Source organism: Mesoplodon densirostris, chromosome 10 (assembly GCF_025265405.1).
Source record: "Mesoplodon densirostris isolate mMesDen1 chromosome 10, mMesDen1 primary haplotype, whole genome shotgun sequence".
In the NCBI taxonomy this organism is placed as follows: domain Eukaryota; kingdom Metazoa; phylum Chordata; class Mammalia; order Artiodactyla; family Ziphiidae; genus Mesoplodon; species Mesoplodon densirostris.
This window is the reverse complement of record NC_082670.1, coordinates 35,770,597-35,787,567: the sequence shown is the minus strand read 5'-3', so window position 1 is coordinate 35,787,567 and position 16,971 is coordinate 35,770,597. Positions and strand designations below refer to the sequence as shown.

At 43.5% G+C, this 16,971-nt stretch overlaps 1 protein-coding gene across 1 annotated transcript in view; it reads left to right on the top strand.

The window, feature by feature from the left end:
* Positions 1 to 16,608, top strand: part of DNAH8 (dynein axonemal heavy chain 8) — a 337,542-nt gene extending 320,934 nt beyond the window's left edge. The window contains exons 90-93 of the mRNA XM_060111640.1: positions 196 to 348; positions 432 to 621; positions 13,381 to 13,502; positions 16,321 to 16,608. Of these exons, the coding sequence (XP_059967623.1) occupies positions 196 to 348; positions 432 to 621; positions 13,381 to 13,502; positions 16,321 to 16,608 (753 nt within the window). The remainder of the gene's footprint in view (positions 1 to 195; positions 349 to 431; positions 622 to 13,380; positions 13,503 to 16,320) is intronic.
* Positions 16,609 to 16,971: the final 363 nt, after the last annotated feature.

Genomic DNA, 16,971 nt, shown 5'->3' with positions numbered 1-16,971 from the left:
ACAGTAGTTTTTGAAGCCCAGAAAATGGGGAATTTAATGGCAAATTTGGTGCTGCAAGAGATATTTTAGAGTTCATTTGGGCTCGTAGAGATATATCCAGAGGAAGAAAAAGAATAGAGAAAGGAGAGGTCATTGGAAAAGAAGTGGCAGATGGTTTTTAAAAAATCTGTCATTGTGTTGTATGCTTTGTGTTAGGTGAAAGCTCGTTTGATGAAGATGGGACATCTTAATTCAATGAACATATTTCTCAGACAGGAAATTGACAGAATGCAAAAAGTCATCTCAATACTTCGCAGTAGCCTGAGTGATCTAAAATTGGCCATTGAAGGAACGATCATTATGAGTGAGGTGAGCTATTATTGTCTCAATAGTCGTTTCTCTCTTTTGCTGATTTTTCTTTTTCTCAGATTTTAACTTTACCTTTTTCCTAGAACTTGAGAGATGCTCTGGACAATATGTATGATGCTCGTATACCTCAGATCTGGAAAAGAGTGTCCTGGGATTCATCCACACTGGGCTTCTGGTTTACTGAACTTTTGGAAAGAAATGCTCAGTTTTCCACATGGATATTTGAAGGGAGGCCCAATGTGTTTTGGATGACTGGTTTCTTTAATCCCCAAGGTAGGTGCTCATAGGAGAGTAGGCAAACTTGGAAGTTGTGGATAGTTGTATAGTAGCACTGTGTGATAAATGTATGTTATACAAAACAACATAGGGCTTCCTTGGTGGCACAGTGGTTGAGAGTCCGCCTGCCGATGCAGGGGACACGGGTTCGTGCCCCGGTCCGGGAAGATCCCACATGCCGTGGAGCGGCTGGGCCCGTGAGCCATGGCCACTGAGCCTGCGCGTCCGGAGCCTGTGCTCTGCAACGGGAGAGGCCACAACAGTGAGAGGCCCGTGTACTGCAAAAAAAAAAAAAACCCACAAAAAACAAAAAAAACCATAGAGGTACAGCTTGCTGCATGCTGGACCTGTGCTTTCAGAATTGGAGACCAACAGATAATTCTGCTATATTTGTTTTACAAATTCAGTCTGAAATTCTTTCTGCCATATTGCTTCCACAATATGGGGGCAAAACTCCATTTTTTTTTCTCGCCCACTCAGCAAGCAAGTCCGTGGTTAGGACAATGTGAAATAGTGGAAAAGTTTTGTTCAAACCTGTTTTTAAATGTTTATGAAAATGACAAAAATGAAGCACCAAAATATGCAAAAAAATGTTCCTAGAGTTCAGAAAATTAGACTGATTTTAAAAATGATCATGTGGCAAAAGTTTTATTCAGTGAACTTCTGGAGTCTGTCCCTGCTCAGCTTTTTTTTTTCTCCCCTGAAAAAGTGCTTTGTGATTCCACTGCATGTATTCCTTCATTCCATTCTAGAAATATTTACTGAATAAGTTTCTGACTATATCTCATAGAGTTCATAAAAGTTTAGAAACATGACAATTTTTGGTCTTACTACAACACGGATAGTTTTTTAAAGTAATTCTTGGCTAGAATGAAGAGATGCTGGGGTCCTTACAGTTCAGCACCTTATAGCTCCATTAGTTATACAATTTAAGAAGCATTCACACTTACAGATTTAGGGTGTATTATTGTTACTCACAGCAGTATGGTTGAATCTCATAAAATAATATTAAGTGAAGGAAGTCAAACAGAACACATTGTAAGTATGTATACAGTGTACACATAGGAATACATTGTAATGTATGCATATTGTATGATTCCATTTACACAAGGAATCGAAACAGGCAAAACAGATCTTAAAAGTAAGAATAATGGTTCCCCTTGTGGGAGAGGGCAGTGATTGCAAAAGAGCACTAGGGGGCTTTTGGGTGTTTGGAAATGTTCTGCTTCTTGATCTGGATCTTGGTTACAGGGCTGTATTCCCTTGGTGAAAATTCATGGAGCTGTATACTTATGATTTATGCACGTTTCTTTGTATAAATAATACTTCAAAAAATAGGAGACATTTATTTGTCCTCTGTGTACATACATTCATTCACTTCATGAATTTTCAAATGCCTTAACATTTTCTAAATTTAAAACCCTAACCATGGTGGGTTTTATGAGCTTAAATTATACATGGTATATTATTATGTCAAAAGAATTTAGATTTGTGAAGGACAGCCCCCAGATTTCACTTATCTCTTTTTCTCCCAGAATTTCCATTGAATTTTGGGAGGAAATTTTTTTATTATGGTTCTCAGGTTTTATGTGTCTACTTATGAGTCTCTTTCCTCCTTACCAGCCCTCAATTTGAGTAAGTTGTCACCAGGGAATTCCTGGCTTGGGAGTCTGAAGAAATAGTATTTAACTTAATTAGGATTGTTCAACCACCTTTCATTTGCCAGCCCCTCTGCTAGGTGCTTTCAATAGAGAGAGATTTGAGACCTAATTCCTGCCCTAAAGGAATCCATAATCTGGTTAGTAGGACAGAAATATTAGCAACTTCAACATAATTTGATAAATGTTCCACCCAGTGAGGACAAAGCACCACACTAGCACAGAGGAGAGAAAGATCAATTCTGCCAAGGCAAAGCTTGAGAAGAGCTTCACACGGGAGGCAGTGAGCAGAGTTTGCAGAGGCAGGGACTGGAGACAAGAGCATCCCAGAGAGAGGCCAGAGCAGAGACAAGGCATGTCCAGGGAGAGAAGCCCGATGTGGCCCAAGCTTGGGAAGCAGGAGCAGGGGTGTTGGGGAGTGAGGCTGGGGCGTGAAGTCTTCCAAGGGAGGTTGGGCTGCATCATAAAGGCAACAGCAAGTCACCAAAGATCACAAGATAACCCCAGGTGAAGGCAGACTGTAGACTGAAAGAAGGATGTCCACAGCACTGAGACTTTTACCGGATCCAGGGGAGACAGCCTGAGACCTTAACCAGGTGCAGAGAAGGAGGCAGATTTGATGGAGTGATTAAATGGGGACCTTTGAGAGAGCAGGGACTGGCAATGGCTGAGGCTGAAGGCCAGGTACAAGACAGGGAGCATTGGTAGAGGGGCCAGCTGGGAGGAAAAGCAGGGAGCTCTGGATTTGTCAGCTTGTGCTGGTGGGACATCCAGGTGGGGAGGTGTGTTGGCAGACTTGGGGTTTGGCAAAGGTGTGAGGATCAGTGATATTTTTAAAAAGTGAGATCATTAAGTGTAGTTTTGATATTTAGAAGCCAAGGGAGTGGGGTTGGTTCATCCCTGACATTCCATAGACATAGCTAAGTTGTACATCACAGCACACAGTCTCTGTGAGTGATTGCTTTTTTCCATTAGAAATGTGACTTTCAATAGCAACGTATTAATATGAACTAATCTTTGTTACTATTTCTTAAGATATACTACAAACCAGAGCAACATTTAAAGAAATATAAATACAAATCAGTTTTCTTATTTGTCTTTACTTGTAATAATATTAATCCTTTCTCTTTTTTTTTTCTTCATTTCTGTTTTTAAACTGAGTTTTGATTCTTTCTCTCATGGCTCTCTATGTCTCAGAAAGTCTCAGACTTATTCAAGCATCCTACCTTTACACACAAGCATCCAGACACATACCCTTATCTGTGATTGCTTTCTGTTTGTAGCACAGAAGAGTGGAGGTCAACTTTCCCTGCATACTAATCATTTCTCTGCTTCCTTTTCCTTCTCTTGATATGAGAGACAAATCACTTTCTGTTCCATATCACCTGGCCAAATCTGGAAAGCATAGAGATTACAGCAAGCCTCTCTGATCACCTTTTGACACCCGTGATTGATTTCTCAATATGATGTATCTCCTGGGTTTTATATCTTCTAATCCAGTCCCCTTCAATGAAATAATTTTTTTTTGGTTCAAAACATTTAAGTAAATTATTTAATTAAAAAAAAACACGTTTAAGTAAAGCACAATGCAGTTTGCAAAGAGGTCATAGTTTCATCACAAATATGTATAGTCAAAATTACCTAGACTTTAAAACACGTGAAAATGTTTTTTTCACCTATGACCATTTGTTTTGTGTTCTTATAATGTTAATGTGGCATCTGATACAATCTGATGTGTGTTTCCCATCATGCCTCCGGTGAGTGCCCCTCAGGCCTAAGTCACTTTGAGGCCCAGACCACCGCAGGGACAGGTGACAGGCCTTGTTTGCCCCCTAGTCTGTGTCTGAGCTCACGCTGTTTGTAGCCCTGCTCCGTTGCCTTATGGTAGTCTGACATTTTGTCATACTGAAGAAGTTGAGTCAGCCAGCCACCCTGGATCTGGTACGTTCAGCCCCCTTCACAATCATTTCTGTAGCAAATGATGAGCTCAATCAGGTGGCAATTAGATTTGATTATTAAAGTGGTCAAGCTCTCTGTACCCATGACCCTGTAACATCTGTTCAATGACACAGCTTTGGGCAGTGCCAATTTGCCTCCCAGCAGATTACTCAGGCCCAGTAGAACATTTGTGCTCCACTGGGGCTTCCCAGCAGTCACTGGCACACACATTCACATATTGTTTAAGACTGTGCTGCTCAGGGTTCTCAAAGGATTTCTGTGGTCGCTTGTTCCCACAGGTGTACCTTTCCAGAGCATCACGCACACGTGATTTAGATTCTGATTTGTGTGTGCGTGTGTGTGTGTGTGTGTGTGTGTGTGTCATAGGTAGGGATGTGTTTAAACTTAAAGATTATGAGTGGTCATGAGCCTGACTTCAAGCCAGGGGATTGCCTGCGTTCCACTTCCAGAACCTCTTAATTGATAGCCTCGCTTTGCCATTTGATGTTCGGCGTGACTCACAGGCGCTGCTAAGGAAAGGGCAGCCGAGGCTGGACGTGCTCTCGAGGTCTCACACCTCGATGTTAGGTTGAACGGTGCAATATCATTATTTTCCAAATGTTTAACTCAATCTGGAGCTTAATGCCATTTGGATGCCAGACTGTGCTAGTTTTTCTTGTTTTGTTCCTCAGTATCTTGACCAGCCACGCCAGTCTGTTGCAGCAGAAATCAGCGACAACTTAGTACTCACTACTACAAATCAAGATTTTCAGTTAGAGGAGATTTTACTGAAGCAAGGAGATGCATAATTTTTGTCCTGTTATCTTTTGTTCCTGTAAAAATCACTTACAACCTCTTGCCTGTGTATTGTTTTCAGGGCAACATCGGCAGCTACCAGCAATTTCTGAATGCTTGCCTTGAGGATAGTTATAAAAGCCTGATGTTTGTTGGGCAGAGGAGTGCACCAGGGTTATTAATAGAACTTTAGGATTGGAACAGTCTGGGGATTTCTTCTAATCTTGTAACAATCCTAAGCGTGTACCTGAGCTGCTGTTTGCCAAACTGGAGCTGCCCCTAATGTCTGAAGGGACCTCTCAGGCCTCCAAACCTCAATTGGGGTGATAGCACTCACTACCCTGACCCAGAATCCCAGAACCAGAGAAGGACTGTTGACACCTTAGAAATGCCTCCAAGTGAATAACAACCCATCCTTCTTGCCTTTGTGGGGGAGACACTTAGATGTACTGGCTTCAGTCTCAACCACATCCCTTGTAATTCTGGTCTCTGCCCACGGTTAGCTTCCTTACCAATCCTCTAGGCCCTTGTAATCTGGCCGGCTTCATCCTTATACAGAAACTGCTGTCTCCAAGGCCACCAAATCTAGTGACCTTCCTGCTAACTTCACTTCATACCTTGGCTTCCATCCATCACCTTCCTCGGTTCTCCTCCTACCTCTCAGGGGGTTGCTTCTCAGCCCACTTTGTAGGCTCTTCTCAGGCAAGTTCTGCCCTTGGCCCTGGCCCCTTCACTGATGACCTCAGCCATTTGCATAGATGCAACTATTCGTCTCTACTTACGGACCGATTCATCGAAAGTCCCAGTGTGAGCTTCTGATTCTTACCTCCAACTGCCATCGTAGACTATTCCATCCTCCTGTGAACCTCACCAGTACTACCATCTGTTCATCTTCCTCCCAAACCAACCTCACCAGGATTCTGCTATATTTGCTTGTGCATCACCACCCTCCAGATCACCCTGACTCTTGTAGCGAGTCCCCTAACATCCTAACAGCTTGAAAGAGGGAAACCAGGAATGCATAGTGTGGTGGAAGATGAGAGGGGAGGGGAGGAAGGAAGGACAGATGCTGCCAGAGGTCAAGAAAGACAGGGCCACAAGGGGTCAGATGGCTTTCTCAACAAGGAGACTGCTGGCAAGAGAAGTCTCTGTGGAGTGGGTCAGGAGGTGGAGGAATGAGATTGCAGGGTGAGTGAGAGACCAGGAAATGGAGAGACAGAGAATAAGGATGGACAACATGGGTAATTCTCTCAGGAAATTGGGCTTGGAAGAGGAGAAGCAAGTTGGAGGAGCAGCTGTAAGAAGAAAACATTTTCTTCCTTCTTCTTTTAATGATAGGACAGGCTTGATCCCATTCAAATACTGGTGGGAAGGAGCCAGGAGAGAGAGAGAGAGAGAACAAGGATACAAGAGAGGGGTAAAAGAGGCAGGAAGGGATGGCTCCCAAGTGGAGAGATGCACTCCAAGCAGGAGGAGGGACACCTCACCCATTGTGATAAGGATAACAAGGAAGGAATGCAAGTGAGTTTGTTGGTTTGGTGGCAAGAAGTTGAGAGAATTCCCATCTGATGCTTTCTATTTTCTCTTTGACTAAGGAGGCAAAGTGACCTCAGGAGCAAGAAGGTGTTAGAGGAGAGGTTTAAGCAGAGTGGCAGAAATCTGAGAAAGAGGGCTAAGGAAAGGATTGCTCAGTGACTTTGACAATCCCGTCGAGGCTGGTGATGGCTAAACCGTGGTGGCAACTGTGTGACGGTCTCAGTATTGTTCAGCAGCCTGGAATAGGTGTAAGAAGGAGGACATTTGGATTCATTTAGCACTGGGGGTTTGCTGGGCAAGTGATGAAAAGGATGGGTCTAGACTAAACAGGGAAGGAAGTGAAGAAAAGGGGGTGGAGTTGAGGAGAAGGTCTTCAGAAATGATGGGGTCAAGGAACTGAGAGGTCAGGATGCTGAGTGGGATACTGAAGAGACCCAGGAGGTGGCATGAGGCTCAGTGAGTGGGGGCAGATGGGCACTTGGCAGGGACAGTGAGGGGAGGAGCATGGGGCCAGAGGGTGTGGTTGTTAAAGATGCAAAGATTTTCATCAAAGGTGGAGGGACAACTGGGGAGGACAATGTCTTCAGAGTTGACAGCTTCCAGTAAGGGCAAGAAGATGGAGAGAATGTTCTGTGAAGAGGTGGAAAATATGGGAGAGTCTGTTAACCACAGAACCACTCCAGAGGGAACAGTGGAAAGGTTGGGAGGGAGGGGAGAGGTACGAGGTTGGGTCGAGGGAGAGGAAGCATAAAGTAGCAGAGAAGGGATGAAGACGGTAAAGCAGTGCAGAGAAGTACATTTGGGCACATGAGACATGGCGGGGTTAGCTGATGCCAACCTGGCCAAGAGAATTAGCCCCAGCTCTCTGGCTTGTACTCAGGTTTTGCCAGAGCCAACTGTGTCCTGGATTAATGACATTTCAGAGAATACATGCATCTCAGGGGACTCTGGAAAGAGTCAGCTCGTATTACTGACAGCCTTCCTAATATTTTGCTTGTGTCATGGGGCATTTCTCTTCCCACTTGTCAAATCTGTTCTGAAAACAAATACGGGTCCCTGATCTCTCATTGTCCTGTCATGCAGATCTTTTACAGAGCAGAGGTTCTCAGCCCTGCCTACACAGTAGAATCACCTGGGGAGCTTTTAATACATGCTAATCCCTGGGGCCCCAGACCAACAACATCAGAATCTCTGGGGATAAGACCTCTAGACTCTTTATAGTTAATTTTAAAAGCTCCTTCGGTCATTTTAATGTGTGAGGAACCTGGGCCTTAGACCATTGCCACCCAGTATGTGGTCCACCAGCCAGAAGGAGCGGCATCACCTGGGAGCTTGATAGAAATGCAGAACCTCAGGACCTACCCTCGACCTACCTACCAAGTCAGAATTAGTGTTTTAGTAAGTGTTCCTTCCCCTGGTGATAAGTATGAATATTAAAGTTTGAGAAGCCCTGCCTTAAAACAGTAGCGAAGCCTGGTCCCAGCTCTAGAGATTCTGATTTTATTGATCTGGGCTATGGCTTGGGAAGCGGGAGTTTTAAAGACTTCCCAGATATTTCTCATTTTCAGCCAAGTTTAAGGTTCCTGCCTTACAGCATCGAGCAAAGCGTCAGGAAGTGTCCCTGGGGCATTTTTATTCAACTGGGTGGATCATCCCCATCTTTGTTTAATGATTTCTGACCTTTTATTTAACTTACCAATGAACCATATTTGCCTCTCATTTAGGGAAAAAAACTGCCTGTCATAAAGTTATGGCAGGAACAGCATTTGTCCTCATTTTCCAAGATGCTAACGGGAGGCTTAGTAACTGATAAGACAGGAAATACTGAACAACCATAAGCCCATTACATAAGGACTGGTTCATTTATTAAAGAAAAAAAAAAGCTTTATCTATAGGACCATCATTACAGAATACCAACCAACTCCTTGTAAAATTGAGAAGAGCAACGTTCCTGATTAGTTATTTCTTTTGTCTCTTCCAAGACATTGTTTGAATTGATACCGAAAGCCTCCTACGGCTTTCTTCAAGCCAACTGATTGCACATGTCAAACAACAGTAATTTGTTTGCTGAAATGTTGGGTCAGGACTATTATAGGAATTAAGACATAACAAGTGTTATTTTAGACCTGAGTTTCCAAAGTATGATCCAAGATTTAAAGTGCATTTTTTATATATATATAAATTTTTAATGTTTTTTATTGATTGCTGGGAAGATGTTTATTTATTTATTTATTTATTTATTTGGTTGTGCTGGGTCTTAGTTGCGTCTGGCAGGCTCCTTAGTTGTGGCTCGCCAGCTCCTTAGTTGTGGCAGGCGGGCTCCTTAGGTGTGGCATGTGAACTCTTAGTTGCAGCATGCATGTGGGATCTAGTTCCCTGGCCAGGGATCAAACCTGGGCCCCCTGCATTGGGAGTGCAGAGTCTTAACCACTGTGCCACCAGGGAAGTCCCTAAAGTGTATTTCTTGAAAGAACAAGCTTGACAAGAATTCATTACGCTGTATGAGTTGGAAGGCAAAAAAATTTTTAAAGCACCTCAGTTAGCCCACATGTCACTCAGATGTTTGAATAGTTAAATCACCCATTTTCATGTGGGTGGTTAAATCTCGTAAAGAGTAGGTTATTTCTGTTGAGGACTTTCCCCAACTGTTTGTTTCTCTCTTCTGAGTCAAACACATGAACATCTAAATCACTTTTCCACCACTGACGATTGAAGTTTGTTTTAAGAATTATTAAAATTAAATTAATGCCAAGACAATAGTACCACTTTTCAAGCTTTTATAAAGAAAAATAGAGACTCTGGGAGGGCTCACGCCAAGGAGTACTTCCCAGAACTTCTGCTGCCAGTGTCCTTGTCCTCATGGTGGGACAGAACCACCTCCCGCCCCTGCAGGAGACCCCCCCAACACTAGCAGGTAAGAGGAGTGGAGCTGGTATTCAGTGCCAGGTTCTTTGGACTCAAGTCCATTTCAACTGTTACCCAGAGCCCAGAATCAAGACAAAGGAAATTCGTAGAAAGGATCCTAGTTCCCCAACCAGGGATCAGACCCACAGCCCTTGCAGTGGAAGCAGAGTCTTAACCATTGGACCACCAGGGAAGTCCTTGTCATTGCCTTCTAATGGGTGGCCTTAGTATCTGAAGGGGCCGTCTCTTTTGCTGAGGTCTCGATGTGAGCCTAGGAGTTAAGAGGATGTTGCATAGGGTGGATATAAATTGTTCTGGTAAGAAATAGAAGAGATATAGATGCCTGGGGAAACATCCTGGAATGTGAAAGCCTAGAGCTACCTGGGATGGAAATTGGAGGGGGAAGGGCTGAGAAGGAACCCCTCTGGTTGGACGAAAAGTTTGGGGTGGAAGAAACATGCTGAATTGGGATGTTTGAATTTGTGTGTTGAGAGCTGGGCTGTGGTTACCCTTCTGACTCCCCTGTGAAATGGTGGTTACTGGCTGAGAAGTCTATCCTTATGGATATCTGAACCTACTTCTCCCCACTCTCTCCAAGAAAAAAAGCCATAAACATTTTTTTCCAAAATTAGCCTTCCTGCAAAAGGATGACTTCTCCCTGTTGCATGTCTCATCATGAGAGAAGAGTGTAACACTCAATCTTGTTTGTGCGATGAGTTTTGTGATGAGCAGGCCTGTGGAATAGTTTCTCTCATTTCTAGCTGTCCACGCTAATAAGCCTGCTTCTCGTTTCATTTTGGATAAAGAAGAGAAGGGCGTTATTGGGTTCATATGCATTTGCTGTGGCTCCACCCACATGTTCCACCAGGTGACCTCCATGTGGATGGGTGTCTGCTTCTTATCAGCCTCTCTCACTCAAAAGCTCCATTAGACTGCGGATCTAGTCTACCCTGTTAACTGCTGTCTTCCCAGTGTTCAGAACAGTGTCACGTGGTAGGCCTTTAACATTTGTTGAAGAAGTGAACAAAATATAGTTCAGCTTCTATATTTCTTTTGCTTTCTAAAGTTGCAGTTTGTATCTGCTGCACTGGCTGAAAATATAGGTTCTCTATAAATTAGTTTATCCTCATTGCAATAATTAAAAAATTGTATGATGATAATGAACTGAAAATATATATATATATATCTCAATAGTCTTTTAAAATTATATAGGCTTCAGAAAACAGGAGATTTTGATTCCATTAGACTTGATATCAGTCTACAAGAAAGATGGTCATTCATTTTTTAAATTCAGTAAAGAGCAATTCAGTGGATTCACTGTGGTTTGAATTCTGCAAGTTCATGTTCTTCTTTTTAGGAGGCCAGAAAAAGCTATCAAGACTTGAAAAAAATATGTATCTTCTTCATGTTCTGAGTGGGAATGACCCATGGAGGGTAGTTTCCTACCCTCCACTCTCAGGCCTCAAATTATTTATTTAACATTTTCCTTTCTTAATAGCTCAAGGTAATATGTATTCTAGATTTCATCTACTGACATGCCAAGAGTGCGTCCTAAACATTAAGAGGCTTATTGTTGAAGTCAGCTAGGCAACATCATGCATATTCCCCAGGAGAGAGAAGAGAGAAGATGGTCTCTCCTTAACCACACTAGAGTTTTTCAGAGCTCTCCACCAATGACTGAAGTCTTTGTCTCGGGTGTGTTACATAAGAGAGAACCCCTCTCATCCCTCCCCTAGCACCTATGGCATTGTCCTGAGTGCCATATGGAGTGAGGTCAAATTTGTAATTTATTTGGAACTTAAAATATAGTAGAAAAATCCAGTTATTCAACTAGTACAGATGGATGGTTAAGACCAGGATTCATGCCTTGTGCATTATGACCTTGTATTGATAGATTCATAGATCAGTGATGGATTCTAAAATATCATAAAATAGGGTCAATTTAATTCCAGGTACTCTACTTGGATACACAGTGTCTGATACTCCACATGAATGCAAGCTTAATGTTGAGTGATGAAAATGACATTTTCATAGAGTCACTTAGAAGGGAGAATTGGATTTTATTATTGTGGTCATATATACCTGACTACCAAACACACAATGTGTTAACTACTAACTACTAAAAAATGGGATCCCCAGTATTTCAAATGGAAGTCAACATAATCACACTGATCAGATCACCTCAAGTGACTCCACACGTAGAGTACGGATAGGCCTTGACCAGCAGTTGCTGGCACTCTTGGTTTTATGAAACTACGACCTTATAAGAATCACTTATAAAAGTCCTTCAATCAGCTACTCTGGTTGATTGACCAACTTTTCTTTTGGATTAATGCAAGGGTTCTTCTTGAGCGCCCAAATCCTGTTATAGTGAGGGCTCTGAGTAAACTTTATAAGATGCAAATACAACCAAATTATTTGCCTGCTTCAAATATTCAGTGGCTTCCCACCATCCACAAAGTCACCAAGTCCAAACTCTGACCCTGAAAAATCCTGCCTCTACCTTTCTAACCTCATCTGCCATCATTTCCTCACCTTTAGCCTAGACCTGCATGCCTTTGCATGTGCTGTTCCTCTAACTGGAATTGTCCCATCTGGAAAACTCCTACGTAGCCTTTCAAGACTCATCTTCAACTTCATCTTCTCAATTCAGCCTTCCCTGAGCTGTCCTCCTGAGTGGTCCATGTTGTTCTCACCTCTTTACTCATAACGACATCGTGTTGTATGTCTACGTTCCCTCTAGGCTGAGCTCCTTGAATGCAGGGTTCATGGATGGCCTCTTCATCATTGTGGGCATCTCACCTAGAGCAGTACCTGGTACATGGTGGCCACTCCTAAGAGGTTTAACAAATGAATGAATGAGTGCCTACCCAAGTGTCTAATTTAATAATGAGGGAGGGGCTTGAGAATGGAGAGAACTTGACTTTCTCACTAAGCAGGCTAGGGTCCTATTCTTTCTCTCTAATTCCAAGGGATATTAACTCACTGCCTGCCATTATGCCTTGTAACTTCCCCTCCTCTTTCCACTCCCATTCAAACCTGATAAAATATTATCACTTATGTGGTGATTTGTGCATTAAAGTTCTTAGAGTTCACAAATCTAGGAGTAGTAGGGACAGACAGGTTCCAAAATGTGCTCGTGATTATGAGTAAAGGGCCTCATGATTTCCAGTATTAACATGGAGGCCAAAATATAATATATAGGTCACAGATAAATTTTCCTAAGATTTTGAAGTCCATGTTGAAGTTTAAGGTGTACTTTTTAAACATTAAATGCTGCTCTACAAGATAGACTTCTTTTATTGAATTGAATGCCATGATTTGCAAATACTAAGTTAAAAGAAAGGCCACAATATACAGAACCATGTATTGTCTTAAAATAACTGTATTATGCACATTAAAACATGGTGCTTTCCTTTCCAGTGTGATTGCTTTGTTTGATCAAACTGAAAGTCGGGCTTTCTATTTTGGCATTATGCCTTATTTCCTTAGACTAAATGAAATTGTTCCATGGTAGCAAATAGACGCTGATAATGGTTTGATTGAAGTTTTAATTGGAATGTTGTTCTCAGAATATTTGACCATTTCAGTCTTATTCCTAGATACTGGATCTTCAAACAGAGACTATAAGCTAGCACTGGGTTACAACCCTTAGGAGACCCGAGTGGTTGAAATCCCAGGAGAATTTTAAACCAAGACCTTGTCTGAGGCAGAGCGGGTGCTGCTTTCCTGCTGTCAGCTGGCAAAGGCATATTTAGCTCATTGAAACAAAACACTGAAAGAAATATCCCCCCTGAGACTTGATCTCAACTCCTCTTGGGTGGGCACGCATCTGGAGATGGATAAGCAACTAACATGACCCCCTTCTTGTTTCTAGAGTGGACTGCACCAAGGCATCAAAATCATTTCTTTCTCTTTTTATAAGGCTTCCTCACGGCAATGAGACAAGAAGTGACCCGCGCCCACAAAGGCTGGGCCCTGGACTCCGTGACCATTCACAACGAGGTTCTGCGGCAGACCAAGGAGGAGATCACGTCACCCCCTGCGGTAGGTGCCAATGGGCAACAGCAGGGACAGTTCTGGAGCTGGGGCTCAAAGTTCAAGTTCTGCTGAACACTGACCTATAAGTGTCTCCGTTAAGTCCTTTGGCTTTGCAGCGAGGGTTTCCTCGGTTGTAACCTGGAGACCTCCATGCCAACACCTCCAGCATTTGCCAGAGTGGGAATGAATGACAAGCACTGGGAACCCCCCAGACTGCATTTCTTTGTAATTACAAGTTACACTTGTGTTTGCTGAAAAGGATTTTCCACCCGTCTCCATCCACTGCTGTGGGGTACTCACAGAACTGACAAGAGCTGCAGGACCCTGTGCGGAAGGACACCTGGGTGGGGGAAGGGCAGATGCTCTAAGATAAGCAGACACCCCTGGGAGCCACTGCTTGGACACTTACCTGCCCTTTGAACTCGGACTAGTTCTTTAACTCTTTTGAGCCTCAACTTCTTCATCTGTAAAATGAGGATGATGATTCAACCTCAATAAAGATAGCTGTGAGACTTCAATGGGATCATGTAGGCTTGGTTCCAGACCCCACATAGATATTCAATAAATCTTAGTTCCTTCTTCCCTTTCTCTGATTCTTATTCCCTTGGTTGTCAAATCAGGCGGCTGGACCAGATGATTTCCAAGCTCTGGCCCTTTTTGCCACTTTATGACAAGGATCACCATTCTTCCAGTTTCCAATAACATGGTCCTTATTTTTGTCTGAGATCCCACCAGAAGAAGCACCTTTAACCTCCATATTTCCACCAACAATCTCTAGATTCAAGGAAACATAGGCTTTTTCAACTATGCCTTCAAAATTCTTCCAGCTTTTTCGGGTATTTGTTACAGCAGCATCCTGTTTCCTGGTACCAAGATCTGTATTAGTTTCCTAAGGCTGTTGTAACAAAGTACCACAAACTGGGTGACTTAAAACAACAGGAATTTATTTTCTCAGAGTTCAGGAGGCCAGAAGTCCAAAATCAGGGCATTGGCAAGGTTGGTTTCTTCTAAAGGCTCTGAGGGAGAATCTGCTCCATGGCCCTCACCTAGCTTCTGGTGGCTGCTGGCAAATCTTGGTGCTCCTTGACTTTGTAGCTGCATCACTCCAACCCCTGCCTATCTCATCACGTGACCTCCTTCCCTGTGTGTTTCTCTGTGTATCTTCTTCTCTTCTTATAAGAACTCCAGTCATATACTCGTCCACTATGACCTTAACTAATTACATCTGCAAAGGTTCTATTTCCAAATAGTCACATGCTGAGCTTCTAGGTGGACATGAGTTTTTGCAAGGGACTATTCCATCCACAACACCTTCTAACTACGACTTTGTAAAGTTCTTAGAGTGAAAGGAGCCTAAAAGGATACAGTTTACTATTGGATGATGCCTGAGTGGTTGTATTTTCATGTGGTAATTGTCACCTACTGACTTAATGATGGTATCATATGTCCTGATTTTCTGGGATTGTCCATGGTTTTACTGTCAAATCATGTACTTCAGGTTTTGGTTCAAAAAGTATGGTTCTTATACTGTTAGCCCACATGAGGAATTCCAGAAAACACTTTGCAGCTAATCTCCCCCTCTTTTATTATAATCTATGTTTACTTCCCCTTACCCTACCCTCACTGGAAATGGAAAACTGGTCACCATCTTCTACATAAGTGTATCTTATGATCTTACGTGATTATTGGAGCCTCCACCATGATTCCCTTTAGACTTTTTTTCTAAAAAGTCTAAAGACTGAGTACATGTTCTATGGCTGCCCCCTGCCTACAGAATAAAGTTCAGGCTCTTCAGTCTGGCATCTACACTCTTCCACAGTTAAGCCCTAACTTATTTTTCATAACCATTGAACCTGCTGCTAAATATTATAAAATGCTTGGGCTTTGCTGCTCATCCTGCCTTTCTTTGTAGTATTGCTCTTCCCTGGGACGCCCACCCTTTCTCCTCTATCTTTCCAAACGCAGCTCACCCTTCAAGGCCATCTCCTCCACAAGGGTCCCCGAACATTCCAGGCCTTACTGACCTTTCACTTCAAGTCACTGCACTTAGCCTCAGTCAGTGCTGTTCATCAGGCAGCCCCTCTAACAAGCGTGTGCTGGTATTCAAGTCATGTCTTTTACATTTTGTTCTGTGTGTGTGTGTGTGTGTGTGTGTGTGTGTGTCTTGTCTCCTGATTTAATGATGAGGCCCTTGAGGGCAGGTCCTACTGTGTGAATGACAGAGACACAAGGATGAGGTCAGCCACTCTTGGACCAATTCTCACCGCCCTCACCGCCCTCCCCCCACGCCCATCACACCTGCTCTCCCTCTACCACACCCAGTCTCTGAGGGTGCTCGAACCCCTGCTGGCCAGACCTGGCTGCTGGTCAGACCTGGCTATTCGTCTCACTAGATCCGACAACCGAGATGAAATTAGAGCCGCATTTTGGCTTGGCCAGAGTAGGCTGAGATCCCGAGTGGCATCCAGCTCTGAGTCCTGTTCTGTGCTCCCACCACCCCTGTCAGAGACTTTCATCTCCCTGCAGAGGCGATTTGGTGCCGCTGGCTAAGTTCGCAGTCCCAGGCAGGCCACCCCCAGGCTCAAATCTCCAGTAATAGGAACATTTCAACAGCGCTCATAGCCTCAAGCTATGCCACAGGGGAACACTGGGCTCAGTATTTCGCTGGAATGCGTCCAGTGGTGTTTCCTTCTTCTGGTAGTGTTTTAAGATTGGTGTACATTTTCTTTCCAAACTGACAACCTTTTTTACAGTATTGGATGCCCATCTCAGAGCACCTAATTATTAAAAAAAATTCCTGTTACCTTACTCTTGGTTCTTCCAGGAAGGTGTGTATATTTATGGGCTGTACTTGGATGGAGCAGCCTGGGACAGACGGAACGGGAAGCTCGTGGAATCCACCCCCAAGGTGCTCTTCACGCAGCTGCCCGTGCTGCACATCTTCGCCATTAATTCCACAGCGCCCAAGGACCCCAAACTGTATGTGTGTCCTATTTACAAGAAACCGAGGCGAACTGACTTGACCTTCATCACCGTGGTGTATTTGCGAACAGTCCTGTCCCCAGATCACTGGATCTTGAGAGGTGTGGCCCTTTTGTGTGACATCAAGTAAGTTCATTTCTACTTGATGAGGGCAGAGGAGCCACGTGGGTGGCCAGTGCTATTGAGAGACTTGGTGAGGCATATCTTTTCTCCCTGATAATTGCTTGATTACTCTTTCTAAATTAAAAAGTTGATATCCTACAATCGCTTGTGTGTATGTGTTTTCCCTCATATCAATATTTATTTATTTATTATTATTATTATTATTATTATTTTTTTTTTTTTTTTTTTTTTTGCGGTATGCGGGCCTCTCACTGTTGTGGCCTCCCCCGTCGCGGAGCACAGGCTCCGGACGCGCAGGCTCCGGACGCGCAGGCTCAGCGGCCATGGCTCACGGGCCCAGCCGCTCCGCGGCATATGGGATCCTCCCAGA